The sequence below is a fragment of the Diplotaxodon limnothrissa genome, linkage group LG1 (assembly GCF_057381915.1).
Source record: "Diplotaxodon limnothrissa isolate DT_005_m linkage group LG1, D_limnothrissa_male_GT1.1, whole genome shotgun sequence".
NCBI lineage: Eukaryota > Metazoa > Chordata > Actinopteri > Cichliformes > Cichlidae > Diplotaxodon > Diplotaxodon limnothrissa.
In genome coordinates this window covers 28,511,077-28,529,469 of record NC_140596.1, presented here as the reverse complement: position 1 = coordinate 28,529,469, position 18,393 = coordinate 28,511,077, and the positions used below count along the sequence as shown (strand labels likewise).

Genomic DNA, 18,393 nt, shown 5'->3' with positions numbered 1-18,393 from the left:
GAAATATTACTGTTTCCGATAAGAAATCTAGGACATAAAAGCCAGGGTGGGAGGGATCTCTACAAACTGACTTACCTCTGCAAGTGTGAAGCTCAACAAAAATCTGACTCTCCAGTCACAGACAAACAAAAAACTCCAGCTGGGAGATAGAAAACGCTGTCTGGGTCTTGCTGGATGTTGCTGGTCAGAGTCCACACATTAGCAGAGCGCTTCTTGGTCCCACTGACCCATGTGGACAGCGACTGTGGAGAACTGTTCTGGAAAACAGAAAAGAGAATTAAAATAACAAAAAGCCAAACAGGAGTTCCACAAAGACTCTCTTGGAATCAGCAATCAAAAAAATCACTGGTTCATATTTCAATTAAATATGAACAGGTTCCTTAAATGTACGCAGTTCAGATCTGATTTAATTTAATTTCCTTCACACAGCACATTTGTCCAGGCTGACAGGTAAACATAGAATTAATCTCAGGTAACATGACTCATAGTAGAGATTCAGTAAGAAAGATTGCTAGCTCTACAGGGAGTGCAGAATTATTAGGCAAGTTGTATTTTTGAGGAATAATGTTATTATTGAACAACCATGTTCTCAATGAACCCAAAAAACTCATTAATATCAAAGCTGAATGTTTTTGGAAGTAGTTTTTAGTTTTAGCTATTTTAGGGGGATATCTGTGTCTGCAGGTGACTATTACTGTGCATAATTATTAGGCAACTGAACAAAAAACAAATATATACCCATTTCAATTATTTCTTTTTACCAGTGAAACCAATATAACATCTCCACATTCACAAATATACATTTCTGACATTCAGAAACAAAACAAAAACAAATCAGCGACCAATATAGCCACCTTTCTTTGCAAGGACACTCAAAAGCCTGCCATCCATGGATTCTGTCAGTGTTTTGATCTGTTCACCATCAACATTGCGTGCAGCAGCAACCACAGCCTCCCAGACACTGTTCAGAGAGGTGTACTTGTAGCCGCTAAGACTGGTGGACCTAAATCTTCACCACCACGTCTGTATACATACAAGCAGAAAAAGGGGAGTGGGTGGGTCAGCGCTCAGGGCACAGAACTTAGCTGGCTTCAAACACACCATTCATTTTCCATACAAAAACACAGCCACAGTCACAAATACAAGCTAAAATCCCCGTATACAATAAAAATAGTGTTTGCAACCCGCTAAAAACCCTGCCGGCAGAAATAACTATTCACTATTAAAACAAGACTAAAACATGTTTTCCATATGCTAAAATTACCCTCCCACAGTCCCATAATCCCACAGTCCAGCCACAAATGGGCGAGGACAGGAGAGGAACTTCTCTTCCGGGATGGGGAAACTCGCCAGCAACAGACCAGGGAGGAGGCTCCTATCGCAGACCTGTCTCCTCCGGACAGCGCGTCGCCGCACAGTCCCGCCCCACTCCACACCTGAACACGGCCTCCCTCGTCTCACCGTCAGATGCAGGCAGAAGGGCATCCCTGCCCTGTTGTGCATTGCGGCCATCGCCACCCACTGTTGCCGTTCCTGCCGTTAGGACTGGATCGCCGAACGACTCGGGGCGCCCCACAGTCAGGCAGCAGTTCGTTCCACACACGTGCGGGCTTGCACGCGTTCCTTTTTCTCCTGCTCACCCTTCGTGCGTCGCTTCTTTCTTCTTTTGTCTCTGCGCTCACCATCCCCTTTAACAGGTCAACCTGGCGGCTGATAGGCCACCTTGGGGAACGCCCCCACCTCACAGGTGCCTACAATTGTCTGTTTAGTCCACAGTGGGTTAAAGGAACATGGTACAACATTAACACAAATATAAATATGAGGATAAAACCATGCAGTATAAATATCAATAAACAGACATGCAATATAAATATCACAATAAAATCATGCAAATAAAAACACTATGTACCAACACACAGATTAATAAAACAAAAACACAAATTTCCGCTGTGTGACATACTGTTTTCCCTCCTTGTAAATCTCACATTTGATGATGGACCACAGGTTCTCAATGGGGTTCAGGTGAACAAGGAGGCCATGTCATTAGTTTTTCTTCTTTTATACCCTTTCTTGCCAGCCACGCTGTGGAGTACTTGGACGCGTGTGATGGAGCATTGTCCTGCATGAAAATCATGTTTTTCTTGAAGGATGCAGACTTCTTCCTGTACCACTGCTTGAAGAAGGTGTCTTCCAGAAACTGGCAGTAGGACTGGGAGTTGAGCTTGACTCCATCCTCAACCCGAAAAGGCCCCACAAGCTCATCTTTGATGATACCAGCCCAAACCAGTACTCCACCTCCACCTTGCTGGCGTCTGAGTCGGACTGGAGCTCTCTGCCCTTTACCAATCCAGCCACGGGCCCATCCATCTGGCCCATCAAGACTCACTCTCATTTCATCAGTCCATAAAACCTTAGAAAAACTAGTCTTGAGATATTTCTTGGCCCAGTCTTGACGTTTCAGCTTGTGTGTCTTGTTCAGTGGTGGTCGTCTTTCAGCCTTTCTTACCTTGGCCATGTCTCTGAGTATTGCACACCTTGTGCTTTTGGGCACTCCAGTGATGTTGCAGCTCTGAAATATGGCCAAACTGGTGGCAAGTGGCATCTTGGCAGCTGCACGCTTGACTTTTCTCAGTTCATGGGCAGTTATTTTGCGCCTTGGTTTTTCCACACGCTTCTTGCGACCCTGTTGACTATTTTGAATGAAACGCTTGATTGTTCGATGATCACGCTTCAGAAGCTTTGCAATTTTGAGACTGCTGCATCCCTCTGCAAGATATCTCACTATTTTTGACTTTTCTGAGCCTGTCAAGTCCTTCTTTTGACCCATTTTGCCAAAGGAAAGGACGTTGCCTAATAATTATGCACACCTGATATAGGGTGTTGATGTCATTAGACCACACCCCTTCTCATTACAGAGATGCACATCACCTAATATGCTTAATTGGTAGTAGGCTTTCGAGCCTATACAGCTTGGAGTAAGACAACATGCATGAAGAGGATGATGTGGACAAAATACTCATTTGCCTAATAATTCTGCACTCCCTGTAATATTATTACCACACAATCCAAGGACACACCAACAGCTCAGATTTGTAGAACTATTTAAACAAATGTCTTCTGAATATTCAATTCATGTTCACAGTGGGAGGGTGGGGGGTGTCGTGGAATTTTTAAAATAAAGTCTGCAACACAGAAAGAGCTGTGATCAAGCTATTTATTACTGCGCCAACACACATCAAACATCACAGTTCAGTCATGTCAGCGCTGCCACAGAAGTTGTGCTCCTACTCCTTTATGCATTCCAAGGAAGAGGGAGGAAGTTACAAACTGATCCTACCACACTTCACGTGTCTCGCTATGAAACCTAACAGATCAATGGTCATGCTGTTTTGTGCCCTTGGCCTTATCAGCACCTGTAAAAGGAGTTGTTTTCTCAAACTTCTGACGCTGAAGTAAGTTCATTAGAAACTTTCACTGAACAGTCTATAACAGTGTCACAACTAAGCATATGCATAAGCACTTAAATACTTTAAATGAGAATAACAGAAAATTTCTTTTACAGAGGCTAGAGCCTGTCCCAGTAGTCATAGGTAGAGCACACCTGGACAGGTCACCAGTCTGTCAGAGGACTAACACAGAGGCAGACATCAGAGTAACAAATCTATTTAAAATTAATGTAAGTTTGCTGCAGCTGTATGTATGAACATGTGTTTCTGTGCTCACAGTCCACCTCTCAGGAACCTGCAGTTCATTTTTAGTCTACTTTAAACAGACCTCACAAAAGGCTGATGTGGCTGGATCAGTAGTCTGATTTAAGTACGATACCTTTGGCCAGGGATTAATCTGGTGCATCGCTTCACTGCAGTCTTACGTATTTTCCCCACACCTGAATAAAAAAATACTGATATATACAAATAACAGCTTCAGCTGATGCAGCCTGACTCAATCCTAGATGTTCAGCACACAGAGACACAGAGGTACCGTTTAGAGTTTAGTGTTAACATGAGTCACTGATCATTTGCAGTATTACAGAGTCTGGCAGTCTTTGCACGATGTCCACGTCACTGTAAGTTTCTAGCTGACTCTCAGGTGTGACAGGTGTGCCAGCAGGAAAGAGTAATAATAACCTGCATCCTGAGGTTTGTCATGCAGGATTTAAGGAGCCAGGCTTTGTTCACACAGGTAGGATTGTATTTTACACTGACCCTGGGTCAGTATAAGTATCATACAGTTTAAACGAAGCACTGAAACTTGCACATATTTATTACAGATGCGCTGAAGCTAATCGAGATATTTGCTGTCAGTCTGTGGCTGCGATTAAACACTTTACTGAAAACTTTATTAACTAGTAAGCGTCGATAAGTGAAGCAGAGGGAGCCTGACCATGCGTCACACATTTGACGAGTTGGGAGTGAGAACGTGTTGGTGTGAGAGTGAACTCACACATCTGCAGTCAGCTAGTTTATCAGTTGAAGTCACTTAACTCTGTCATAAAATTGATAACTCGATCAGATGATATCTGACCATAACAAGTCTTTCTTATGATTTGATTATCACCTGGAATAGGGTAGTTTTACTGTGTCCGAACATAAACCCTATGCACAGTCCGTGGTCTGAATTTTTGTGTCATCACGGAGAAATGCTTTCCTGGAGATATCTAAAATGTTGAGAACTAGCACAAAAAGCATGTTCAAGAACTTTGGCAGGTTTGTCCACATGATGGTTTTGCAGCTACCCGAGATACAGTTACAGAAATTTACAGGTTTCCACAAGTATTTTTTCCCCGTCATTAAAAAAAGTTCCTGGTTTTAAACATAAATATCGTTTTTTTCTTTGTGTGTGTGTCTGTGTGTGAAAACATTGTCAAAGGGAACTGCAAATCTTTACATCCTGCACAGCATTGGTTTGTAGCTTTATTGTCCCAAATTCCCATTTTGTACTTGCACAGACTGCGTGTCCTAAATAAATAAATAAGGTTTGGTGGCGTAACAATGAAACAAACGGTTCACATCGTCCTGGCTGTGCTTTTTACACGGAACAAAACATTTTTATGTCTAAATTGTTGATAGAATAGATTCCCTCCGAGTGTAGACAGGAGGAAGTACCAATAAAGCCTCCGATTTTTAGGGTTCATGAGGATCTAAATATTTTTTAACCGCGAGACGGAAAGAAGTGCTGAAAGTGCTGTAATGCCGCTAGTTTCCATAGGAGGGCACTGTTGCACCAGTGTTTCAAATTACTGCTAAGGAAGAAACATTTATTTGGAAACTGCCACTTTAATAGCAGAAGTAAATAACAAATGTAACATTCAAAATCAAGCTTTCCTCAGAATAGCCCAAGTCTCAACCAGAAAGTCTTTCGAAAGTCGAATTTGCTGCTGTCGATGCAGTAACAATTCAGACGGCTTTTATCTTGTTATTTTACCGATGTTTTAGTCAATTATTGATTGGTTTGTAGCAGAGAAAGCCAGAAAGTATTAAATAATCTTTGGAGTTAGTAATAAACATAAATATGGCATAAACTTTGTCCTTATGGCTGATTACTTATCTGTATTTAAGACCTAACAGCGCATGACTTGCAATTTTATCTAGTGCTCGGAAATTCGTCACCAACTGATAAAGTGGTTTCAGGCTCATCTAAAGCTACTGTGTTCTGTTTTTCTGCTTTACATGTAAAATTACCTCAGAAAATAATTGCATTTTGGGGTTCTGAGATTAAAAGAGCACATAAAGCAACAAGAATCCCATACGGAAAAGATATATATAAATCTTATAAAGTTTGTATCTCTCTTGTGTTGAACTTGTATGAAAAGCATACAAGAGTGAAAGCAGATATAAGATCCCTTGAAAAATTATATAAATGAAACTTGTATGTTTTGGATACTTCCTACAACAATATATGAAAGTAATGAGAAAGTGGCCACTTTCATGAGTAATTCATATAAGCCTTATATGATTTATATATGAAGCAAGCTAAAGCTGATGCAAGTCTTTTATAAGTTTTTTCTATTTCTTTTCCAAATGGGAAGTAAAATAAACAACATGAACTTAATAAACTTATTAAAGACACAAGAAAAAAGCCAAAAAGGAGAAGTAATAAAGTGAAGTAATAATAAATAATGAAGTAAAACAAAATGAAGTATACAAAATTAAGATAAGACTGATGTCTTGTTCATAACAACAACCTTTTCACTTCCAGCCAAAGTATATAAAACCTTTGAGGAAGTGGCCCCATCAAAACAGCACATTTTGTGCACATGTAACTAATTGTACAGCTTACAAAAGATCTTGATAATTATCAAAGCAAAACTAAGACTTCCCCTCTTGTGAAGACGTCCCACTGATGTTTGCTGCTTCTCTGAAACATTGTATCTGTAAATGAAAACTCAGATACACCCTCCGTTATGGCTCTACTGTCCAAAGGCCAAGGCAGCACAGAAGGTTAATGAAACTGTATAACAGAGTCCTTCCCTCTCAGTGAGAGTTTGTCTGCGTGGAGCTGAAGCAGCCAGCATGTCTCCGAGGATCCTTGTAACGCTCCTGGCCGTGTCCTGTGCTGTTTCTGCTCAGTCAGACGTGGAGAGCCAGGCGAGGGAGTTCCTGGACAGGTTTGACAAGGAGGCGAGTGACCTTATGTACCAGTACTCGCTGGCATCATGGGCCTACAACACCAACATCACACAGGAGAACGCAGACAAAGAGGTCAGCACTTGGAAAACACTTACTTTAAAATGTGGTTATTTTGTTACTGAGTAATAAAACCTGAAGTTATTCTCCACAGGCAGAACAGGGAGCGATCTGGGGCACGTTTTACAACAGAATGTCTGAAGAGTCCCAGAAATACCCCATCGACCAGGTCAACGACCTGGAAATCAAATTACAGCTCATTTCCCTACAAGACAAAGGCTCTGGTGCTTTGTCCGCAGATAAAGCTGCACATGTAAGACTATTTAAATATTAAATTCAACTTTGGCAAATTTTCATTTGGACAAACTGCACAGATATAGTAGTCTTCCACACCAAATGAAACATTTTATCGCTGTGTATTCTTTCATATCTTCCTGTAGCTGAATAAAGTCATGAGTGAGATGAGTACAATCTACAGCACAGCCACAGTGTGTATGCTTGACAACCCGCTTAACTGTCTGACTTTGGAGCCAGGTAAGCTCTCCTTATTAGGACCTGTTGTAGTGAAGTGGCTGCCTGCTGCTGTCAAAGACAGGGAGAGCAGTTTATTCGCTAAGAAGATGAAAATGTGTCTGTTTGGGACAAAAGTTTGTATTTGTTGCAGTAAAGCTACTTTCGTCACAAGGGACCGCAGCAGCGGGCAGCTCCACGTGTGATTAGTAAATGAAATCATCATAAAATAATAAAATAGCACTAATTCATCGCTATCTCCTCACAGTCAGAAGGCTCTGGGTTTGAATGTTGTGGCCTGGTGAGGGCCTTTCTGTTTGCCCTGCACAGCTTTTATCCGGGTTCTTGACTTTCTTCCCGTGATCCAATAGAATTCCCTGTTAGATGCATTTGCGATTTTAAATTTGACGTAGGTGTAAATGTGAGTGTGGATGGTTGTCTGTCTTTTTTAAGCCTGTAATGGACTGCCTATACTTGCCCAAGGCGCACACCTGTTCTTGATCAGTGTCAGAATGGATACAGGAACAAACCCAACTTTACTTTTTTTTCTTTTTGTTTAGTTTAGTTTTTTGGGGGGAGAATATGGGCATTTTTCTGTTTTCTCACTTCAGTGTGAGCCTGCCCTGACACCGCTCTGTGTCTTTACTTGTTTACAGGACTGGACGAAATAATGGCCACTAGTCGAAACTATGACGAACGTCTCCATGTGTGGGAGGGCTGGAGGAAAGAAGTAGGAAAGAGGATGAGACCTCTCTACGAAGACTACGTGGATCTGAAGAATGAAGCTGCCAAGCTAAATGGTGAGGAACTAATATGAAAAAATAATGAATAACAGACAAGCTTCATTGCGGTGTGTCCTGATGCAGACTCTAACTTTATCAGGGACCTGTAGAGATATAAACTGATTCTCAGTGAAGATAGTGAGACAAGAGCTGATAGTGTTCAGCGATCATGACCACTCCTCCCCCACTGAGGTCTAATTTTGCTTTGGCAGCATCTCGCTCATGTAACACTAGTAGTGTCATATCTTACATTATGCTTTATAAGTGTGATTACCATCAATGCTAAAAACACCAAAAAATGTAAAAAAGCATTTAATTTGGTGTTTTTTCTCGATCTCTGACACAAACGCTTATTGTGTGCAGGTTTTGAAGACTATGGCGCTTACTGGAGATACAACTATGAGACTCTTGAGGACGACATCATGTACCATTACACAGGCGATGAGTTAATGGAAGATGTCCGTGTAATATACAAACAGGTACGTCCATGTCTGTGTGACGCATGCTTCACGCTTCAGTGCCTCTGTGTTAAAGACAGTTAGAATGTGCAGTTGGTTATTGACTGTGTGACGTAATTAACATAAATTATTTATAATAATTGTAACAAGAATAATACACTGGGGTTTCCCCCCCCCCCCCCCACAGATCCTGCCTTTATACAAGGAGCTGCATGCCTATGTGAGAGCCAAGCTTATGGAGGTCTATCCAGGGCATATTGATTCAGATGGATTTCTCCCAGCCCACTTGCTGGGTATGTTTTGTTTCTGGTTTCAAAGCTAATAATGAAACCAAAGACACTGACATTAAATATCCACCTACTACTCTCATAATTACATTTTTTATATGCTTTAATTTTACAGAGTTGGTGTTTTTGGCATAAATTCAGCACAGTTGCGAAACAAATTTGAGAGCGGCATCAGGAGCTTATCATTATCATGAAAGAGTCAAGATTCAAATCTGTTTCGTCATATACAGAAAATTAAGATCTTCACTTCCTGTCCTCTCTGATTATCAGGCTACAAATAACTTTTAAAGAAAACGTTTGAGTGTGTGTGTGGGGGCGGGGTATTACATTTGATTCCCCCTATTATCATTTCTCCCTCATGTCTGCACTTTCTGTAATATTTTCTTATTTGATCCTTGGTTTAAGTGTAGAGTCTTTGTTCATGGGGCTTGTGGGATACCTGACGACAAGAAAAGAGTAATTGACAACATATAACTGTAATCTGTAAACTGTAACAACAAAAATGTTGTTGACAGAGCAGATAGTTCATGCAAGGTCTCATAATTTCAGAACTGAAAGTGTGTCTCCCTCTGCTGTTCATGTATTATCACTACCTCTCTGTGCTACAGAAAAATAATGCCAACACACGTATTATATTGTACATGTGGCTTTTAGCTGGAGATAACTGATCCACCCACATGCATTGTGCACATATAAAAAGCTACAGTCTGCTGTAGAAGGAGAAAATTTATGAAAAAATAATTTTCTTATTTGTTGGTTGTTCAGGTGACATGTGGGGAAGATTCTGGACCAACCTTTATTCTCTAACAGTGCCCTATCCTGACAAACCAGATATCGATGTCAGTCAGTCTATGGTGGACAAGGTATTGCAGAACCTTTTATTTATATAAAAAAAAAAGACAGCCCTGTGACTTGGGGTTATCTGTCCAGGGTGTACCCTGTGTCTTGTCCTATGGTAGATAGAGTGGATGGATGGAAAATAAATATGTATACTCAGAAATTCCCTACCTGTCATCTTAAATTTCAGGGTTGGACCGAGCTTCAGCTTTTCCAAGAAGCTGAGAAGTTCTTCATGTCTGTGGGCCTTTACAAGATGTTTGACAACTTCTGGACTGACTCTATGTTTGTACATCCCGATGATGGACGCAATGTGGTCTGTCACCCCACAGCCTGGGACATGGGAAACAGAAAGGACTTTAGGTAGAGTATACACAGCTACACTACTGTGCAACAGTCTTAAGACACCTGTCATTTCTTTATGAGTTAACCAGTTTTGTATCTACAGACAACTAACAACTTAGCAAAGAACAAAACTTACATTTCTTAAGGCACCTTGTAAAATTGAAACTCAGTGTTAGCAGATCTCACGCAGCGATGAATCCATATGTGAATTTTCTGGTTCAAATCAGTGTCAAAATATAAAGAGGAGATCGGTAGAGAGATACAGTGAGACTCTGATTTTGATCCACAGTGGGATGTGGTATTTGTCTGGTTGGCAACAACAATGATCCCAAACACACTTCGGATAAAGTAAAAGTGTACCGGATCAATCTTTATTGATTGAAAAGCATGCAATGGAACACTATCAGTGATGGGTTGGTCTCCCCAGAGCCCGGACCTTAACATTATTGAAGCAGTGTGAGATCACCTTAGAGAACAGAACAAAAAACAGCCAACATCCAAAGAAGAGCTTTGAATGTCCTCCAAGATGCCTGGAGAACTATTCCTGAAGACTTCACAAAGAAATACAATGCAATACAACTTTATTTATATAGCACATTTAAAACCAAAGGTACACCAAAGTGCTTCACAACAAGGTTAAAACATAAGATGAAAGATAGGCTATAACAGTTATAGCTATGAAAGGCTATAACAGAGTACAAAAAACCCCAAAGGTACAGACAGAGTAAGAAGTAAAACATTAGAGCATGGTTTAGAAGATAAAATTACAGGGTATTCATAAATATAAGGTGGGGGTATTTATGCAGTGGGACATTAGTAGGAAGATAAGTAACATAAGGGTAAAATATAGGGGAAGTGCACCAGCTAACTGAAAATGCTCGGTCAAACAAGTACGTTTTTAACTGAGATTTAAATGCCAAGATTTAAATCTGAGATTTTAGAAGCGCAAATAGCAGCAGGAAGATTGTTCCAGAGGCTCGGGGCTGCCAGGGCAAAAGCACGGTCACCTCTGGTCTTTAGCCGGGATCTAGGCTGCACTAAGAGTAATTGTCCTGATGATCAGAATCAGAATCAGAATCAGAATACTTTATTGATCCCTGGGGGAAATTATTTTTTGTTACAGTGCTCCATTTTAAACCAACATTAAGACAAGACAGACAATATGCTAACTAAGAATAGTACAATATATACATATATATACATACATACATACATAAGTCACTTATAAATAAATAGTTGGAAAAGAAACATGTGTAGCTGTAGCAGCAAACAGTGTGTTAAGTGGATGCGTTGTACAGGGAGATGGCCACAGGCAGGAATGATTTCCTGTGTCGTTCAGTGGTGCTTTTCGGTAATCTCAGTCTCTCACTGAACGAGCTCCTGTGACTGACCAACATGTCATGGAGTGGGTGGGAGGTGTTATCCAACATTGTCTTTATCTTGGACAGCATCCGCCTCTCCGACACCACCTTGAGGGAGTCCAGCTCCATCCCCACAACATTGCTGGCCTTACGGATCAGTTTATTAAGTTTATTATTATGATCTTATGGCTCTCCTAGGGGTATATGGACGAAGGAGTTCAGTGAAGTAGCACGGTGCAGTATTGTTTATGATTTTAAAGGTAAGCAACAGAATTTTAAACTCAATTCGGTATTTGACAGGGAGCCAGTGCAGGTCAGCAAAGACTGGAGTGATAGAGGCAAACCTTGTCAGAAGGCTATGAAGAAGGGTGGAGTGGAGACCAAAGTAAAGGGAATTACAGTAGTCTAATCTAGAGGTCACAAAAGCATGGATTTGTTTCTCAAGGTCCTTGTGTGGTATGTAGTGCTTGGCCTTGGAGATTTGACGCAATTGGTAGAAACTAGATTTAACTATAGTGGATACTTGCTTGTCAAACTTAAAGGAGCTGGCAAAGAGAACACCTAAGTTGCTAACAGTGCCAGAAAGAAAGGCGGCAAAGGGACCTTGACAGAAATGACAGAAAGCTTGTTAAGAGAGTTCAAGCTGTCCTAGGCAAGAGGAAAAAAGGTGTATATACAAGATGTCGACTTTCAAGCTCCTTCGAATTGTACAAACTCTGTGTTTGCCATTTATACTGTATTTCCAAGCCTGCATACTTCAGTTATTTGATGCTCATTGTCTTAGCAAAACTTAGCAAGACATGAAGAACAAGAGGTGGCTCAGAACCTTTGCTTTATCTATCCATCTGTCTATTTATCTAGGTTCGACTTTTGTTAAAGCAAGTTGGCAGCTGGGAATTATGATAGCCATAAAAATAAACCTATTGGAACACTGATATTGTGATGCTATTTAATCGCTGAATCATCCTTTTCTGCTGATAAAGATAACCAAAGTCTAGGTTGTAAAATATTCATATAATTTCCCCAACACTGCCTAGAATAACGTTTCTCAAAATGCAAAATAAGCAAAATAATTTTATAGTTACTCGTGTGTCAGTTTGGTTTAAAATTACAGGAAAAGAATTTGCGTGTAAAACTGAAGTCCTCTACCTCTTTTTAATTAGTTATTCTGCTTTTAGTGATTGGAGTTCACTTAGTTCACTATTGCTCTCTTACTGGTCGCTGATCACAGTAGTATGAAGTGTCTCTGTCACACAATGTAATTGCTGATATCAGCATTTCTCCCGTGATATCTTCAGGATCAAGATGTGCACCCAGGTTAACATGGACAACTACCTCACAGCACACCATGAAATGGGACACAACCAGTACCAGATGGCTTACCGCAACCTGTCCTACCTTCTGAGGGACGGAGCCAATGAGGGTTTCCACGAGGCTGTTGGAGAAATCATGTCCCTCTCTGCTGCAACACCCAAACACCTACAGAGCCTGAATCTCCTGCCTGCTGACTTTGTTTATGATCAAGGTACAGCCGTTGCGGGCAGCACTGGTGCTTCAAAACATTAAAGCTGCTTTAACCAATAGATTTATAATAACAAGAAACAGGTGAACGAGTAAGCTACAGAGAGCAATCACCTAACTCTGCAGTTTTTGTATGCAGCATTTTAACTTCTTTCAGCTCATTGTTTTAGTTTTCTGTCCCCTCAATTTTACAGGAGCATTCAATATATACCCAACATTAGAACTCAGGTAGTCGCAATTGCTGGTGTCTCACTTCTACAGACAACCTCAAAGGACAACCTGAGGAACTGCCGTTTCTGGCATTTGGGCACTGGCTTGATTTTTCTGTCCTGATGCTTGCCCCTTGTTGCATAATAAGCTGTTGGCCAGTAACCAAGTTGTCAACATGAACTTAGATATTATGAACACGTTGACCTTGTTTTTATTGCCTCTGCGTAGCAAAAAAAAAAAAAATTTATTGCAGATTTAATTTTGCAATGTGTCTGGATTATTAAATGTAGGGTTAAGATAACTTAAGCACTACATGCGATATCAGGATAAGATGACCTGCAGCCTTATGCTAACTGGTATTCAAACTGTCATCGATTTACAGTCTCTGATAAAGAGGCCATAAACATAAAAATAAAGCATTTGTAAAATGTAATTACGTTCTCACTCTGAATCATAAACTGTCTTTGTGTTTAATGCTTTACAGACACAGAGATCAACTTTCTGCTGAAACAGGCACTCACTATTGTGGCCACCCTGCCTTTCACCTACATGCTGGAGGAATGGAGGTGGCAGGTGTTTGCAGGGAACATCACCAAGGATGAATGGATGCAACGCTGGTGGCAGATGAAGTGAGCAGAGTTATGCAATATTTAGTATAAAGTTTACTTCAATGTCATCAGATTACAGTTAGGTTCATACTTTTTTTAAACTATTTTTTTTGCATCTGATTTTAAAATCCCTATAGAGATTTTAAAATCAAACAATATGCAAATGAGGTGCAGAATTTCTTGCACTTAATGCAAACTGTTCATGCAAACTTAGGAATTACAGCCATTTTTTAAAAAAGAAAGAATTCAATTTCATGAAAAATGAATCCAAAGATTTAGAGTTCATTTGAAGTGTTGAATTTAAATTTGTCTGCTTTTCACTAGAATCTCAATTTGATGTTCAAAGACTTAAAGTAAAGTAGGCCAAATTATGCTGAATAAACCAACATAAACCTGTTAAAAAGAATAGGAGTGACCAAATCAAAGTTATTAAAAAGAATTAATACACAGGCCAGCTCGATAACACCAAAAGGCTTAAAAGAGCACAGAAGACAACTAAAGGAGATCATGGCAAAAATGTTTCCTCCACAACATCACAACACTCTCAAGAAGGTCATTGTACCATTATGGAAGTCTATAACGTAGATGTGCCTTCTTTACTGGAAATGCAAAGAGTTTACAACAAGGTGCAAACCAGTCACCTAATCTCAACACAACAGAGCCTTCTTTGTAGTTATTAAATGCAATGCAGCAACTGAATATTGATGCAATAAAGACCTGTGAGAACATTTTAAGTGAAGACACGGTTTTTGATTTCCATGGGTTTTAGACTTCAAGCAGCCACCAAGAACAAAGGAGTTTTTAATCCAAGTTTTAATAACAGTCCTTAAATGTAAAAGTTTGCCTCTGCCTTTGTCTCTAACTCCTAAACTGTAAATGCAAAACCGTAGTTAATCCTTCGAATTAAAGTCAGCACTTCAACCACATCTTAATTGTTCAAGTTAAAATCCATTGTGGATTGGTTCTGCTGGCAGCTGGGCAAAATTACAACAAAAACACAACAGAAATGTTATTACAAAGCAGGCATAACTGTAGGGAAGTGACTTGAAAACTAGAGAAATAAAAGAAGGTCTTCATTTTGTGCAGTTTAGCAGCTGCTTCACTGCAGGCCTGACAGCTTGTATTATTGATTCTGTGTTGTTTTAATAGGAGAGAGATGGTTGGGGTGATGGAGCCAGTGCCAAGAGATGAGACTTACTGTGACCCACCCGCTCTGTTCCATGTGTCTGGAGACTATTCATTCATCAGGTAACAATCCCAATCTAAAGCTGCATTTTGTGTCAGTAACACTGCAGATTGTGGATTGACTTAATTCTTAAATTATAGCAGTTATGACCATTTGGTGCAGTTCCCAGTTCACTTTAAACTGAACCCGTGTGTGTGTGTGTGTGTGTGTGTGTGTGTGTGTGTGTGTGTGTGTGTGTGTGTGTGTGTGTCCATTTGTTACTGCTTTCGATCCAGGTACTTCACACGAACCATCTACCAGTTTCAGTTCCAAAAAGCGCTCTGTGATGCGGCCGGTCACACAGGCGACCTGTCTGCATGTGACATCACTAATTCTATTGAAGCAGGAACCAAGCTAAGGTGCATACAACTTCCCTTTCTTCATTCTTCATTCTTCATTTCTTCAGGATTTCAATTTTGCTCTAGCACATTGTATTACTTTTTTGTTCTTCACATCTAAAAGTGGTGGAATAATTTATCATCATCATCATCCTCATTGTTTTCTTCTAGGAATATGTTAGAACTTGGAAGGTCTAAGTCTTGGACCAGGGCTTTGCAAGCAATATCTGGTGACACAAAGATGGATGCCCAACCTCTGCTGGACTATTTCCATAAACTTTATGAGTGGTTGCAGGCAGATAACAAGAAACACAACAGGGTGGTAGGCTGGAGTGAAGATCCATGTAAGTACAAAAGATACCCAAAATGAAAGTTATTAGCACTAAAATCATCTATCTGGAGTAATAGTATTTAGTGTTTCTTGAGATTGATACCGCTCTTCCTGATGCCACTACTTGATAAAAGACTGGATGTGGGAAGGAAACTCTCTGTAGTCTGTACTTGCACGTGTAAAGTGCATTGAATTATTTGTACACAAACTTTAGAACTGACAGTAATTTACTTGAATCTAGTTGTCATCGTCCAGCATAATACAGATTTCAAAATGCCGGGTTTTTTTTTTACAATTTGCTTTTTATACTCAAATAAGACAACATTTTAATTAGTGTCACAGTCTTCTGTTCCCAACCATATGTCCTTAATTTATCACCTAACTTCTCACACTTTTCCTGGTCCTGTTAGCCTTTAAGCTTTCATCGATTCTTAAAATCTTAAAATCAAAAGTCAGCTTTTGGGTCCTCACCCCTACAGCTATCTGTTCTTCCTTATTTCTAGACTTTAAGCTAGTTAATGTAATATGCTGGAGCACATTTATCATACAGGTATACATCTTTAAAATGTCTTTAACTGATTGTTGTTCCCATTACAGATCCAGAATATTCAATTAAAGTGAGACTAAGTTTAAATTCTGCAATGGGCGATGATGCTGTGAGTACTAAAAATTGTCATTGAGCTAGAAATTTTGCAGGAATTCTGCACTTATGAAGTTAAATACTGTCTGTTTAACGTCATGCCCATTGTTTTGCTTTTTTTATGTGTTTCAGTACCCCTGGAATGCCAATGAGCTTTACCTGTTCCGGGCCAACATTGCTTATGCCTTGAGGCAGTACTACAGCCAGAAGAACAAGACTCTTCCTTTCACGTCAGTATGAGGTCGATATTTTGTGCTTTAAGCAAAACAAAAAAATTGTTTGGTTTGAGTTTTCTCTGTTTGCACATGCAGAACAACTAATGTCATCACCTATAAGGAGACTCCCAGAATCTCTTTCTACGTTTTCGCCAAAAACCCAAATACACCCACTGAATTCATCCCAAAGAATGAGCTGAAGGAAGCCATCAGGTGAGGATCAAGTGCGTGAGTGGCTAAATACAGAATATCCAAAAGCACTGAGCTCAGCATCCTAAGGTAGCTGCAGTAGCCAAGCTAATTCATTTATTTAAAATCTTTTTAGTTGCAGTTTTTAGCTGGATGGAAATGTTGAACTTCAGTAACATGGCACAAATTGCCATCAAATTGCTCATTTATTCACACATCCATGGTCTTTACAGGATTAGTCGCGGGTGTCTTTGGTGATCATCTGACTTTTCATCCATACTATGGCTCAAACCTTTTTCTTATGAAATGAATTGTAAACTCTTTAAAATATTTTTAAAAATGTCTTGGCACAGCTATAACAACAGCATAAATTTATAACATATTATTTTTTTTATTTTTTATTATAAGAGTTGTAATTTAACTGCCTCCTGCTACACCTGAAATAACCAACCTGGCAGTCATGTCGCCTGTGCCTGTTTATGAGTTGTAAAGCAATAGTAAAGTCATTTAAAATCTATTCCAGGTTAGCTCGAGGCCGGATCAACGACGCCTTCAAGTTAGGTGATAATACTCTGGAGTTTGCCGGTATCCTACCAACACTGGCCTCACCCACTGAGCAACCTGTGCAGGTGTGGCTGGTGGTATTTGGTGTGGTTATGGGCATTGTGGTGGTAGCCGGCGTCTACCTTGTCGTCTCTGGTGTCAAGGAGCGCAGGAAGTGAGTAGACCCAAATATACACTACCGGTTAAAAGTTTTAGAACTGCTCAATTTTTCCAGTTATTTACTGCAATTCAAGTCATTCAAGTCCAATGAATAGCTTGATAACTGAAAAATAATGTACATTTCAGAATTATACAAAAAGGCCTTTTTCAGGGAACATAAAATGGGTTAAAATTTAAAGCTGTTCTGCAAGTCTCAGTTTCAACTGTGAAGAGAAGACTTCGAGCTGCAGGTTTAACAGGATGAGTTGTGTATGTGTGTTTTAATTATATGTAGATATTACAAGTCTGTCTATGCAGTTGTATGTTTTTACCATCAGAGCTTTAGTCTGCCCGTTTTCACAAATGATATCTTGACTTCACATAGACTTGGTGACTAAATGAGTAAAATAAAAATATTCCAATTAAATTAATTATGTGCATAATGTTAAGGAATATTGTTTTCTGTGTTTATAGGAAAAAACCTGGTGTGGAGAACCCCTATGAGTCATCCACTGATGGACAAAACAACAAAGCCTATGATGACAGTGACAATGAGCAAACTGGATTCTGAGTCTACCGCTGTCGTAGTAGATCAGAGGGAAGATCAGTACTTGTGTCCAGTGATCTCATAGCCTTCCCAGAAATGGGAAAGTAAAGCTTTAAAAGTTCTCTTCTTCTTTCATCAGTGCTGAATGGCCTCCAATCAACAATAACAGAACATTAACAGTGCTAAATGTGAAGCATTATGCTGAAGGTTGTTAATTGGCAACAGTGAATAACCCTGTTAATGAACAGTATCCTTAATTGACATTTACATAGTATACTTCCATGTGAGTGTCATTAAAGTGTTATTATACAGTATTTTGTGATACAATAAGTAACAAGTTTAACACACTGCCTTACCTCCCTTTTTGAAACCCTTTTTACTTACCTGTGCAATTATGTATATTTAACTGTTTTGGTAATAATAATAATAATAATAATAATAATAATAATAATAATAATAATAATAATAATAATAATAATAATAATAACCGGTTTAAAGTATCATTTTAAAAATAAAGTTCATAATTGAAAAAGTTAGGCAAATTCAAGTCACATTTATGATGATGCCACCTACGTGTCAAAATGCACACTTCAATCACAGCACACATTTCGTTTTAGTCTAGTTTACTGTGTTTTCATATCAAACCTGAGAGATTTCCTAA

At 39.6% G+C, this 18,393-nt stretch overlaps 1 protein-coding gene across 1 annotated transcript; it reads left to right on the top strand.

Moving 5' to 3' along the window:
* The first annotated feature begins 6,512 nt into the window (after positions 1 to 6,512).
* On the top strand, positions 6,513 to 17,887 carry ace2 (angiotensin I converting enzyme 2). The gene is made up of 18 exons (XM_085356633.1): positions 6,513 to 6,701; positions 6,781 to 6,939; positions 7,067 to 7,160; positions 7,793 to 7,936; positions 8,282 to 8,397; positions 8,564 to 8,669; positions 9,429 to 9,526; positions 9,691 to 9,863; positions 12,505 to 12,731; positions 13,422 to 13,566; positions 14,695 to 14,793; positions 15,007 to 15,129; positions 15,280 to 15,452; positions 16,037 to 16,095; positions 16,212 to 16,309; positions 16,391 to 16,507; positions 17,007 to 17,201; positions 17,660 to 17,887. The coding sequence occupies exons 1-18, from the start codon at positions 6,513 to 6,515 to the stop codon at positions 17,754 to 17,756; spliced, it is 2,412 nt and encodes an 803-aa protein (XP_085212759.1). The 3' UTR covers positions 17,757 to 17,887.
* Positions 17,888 to 18,393: the final 506 nt, after the last annotated feature.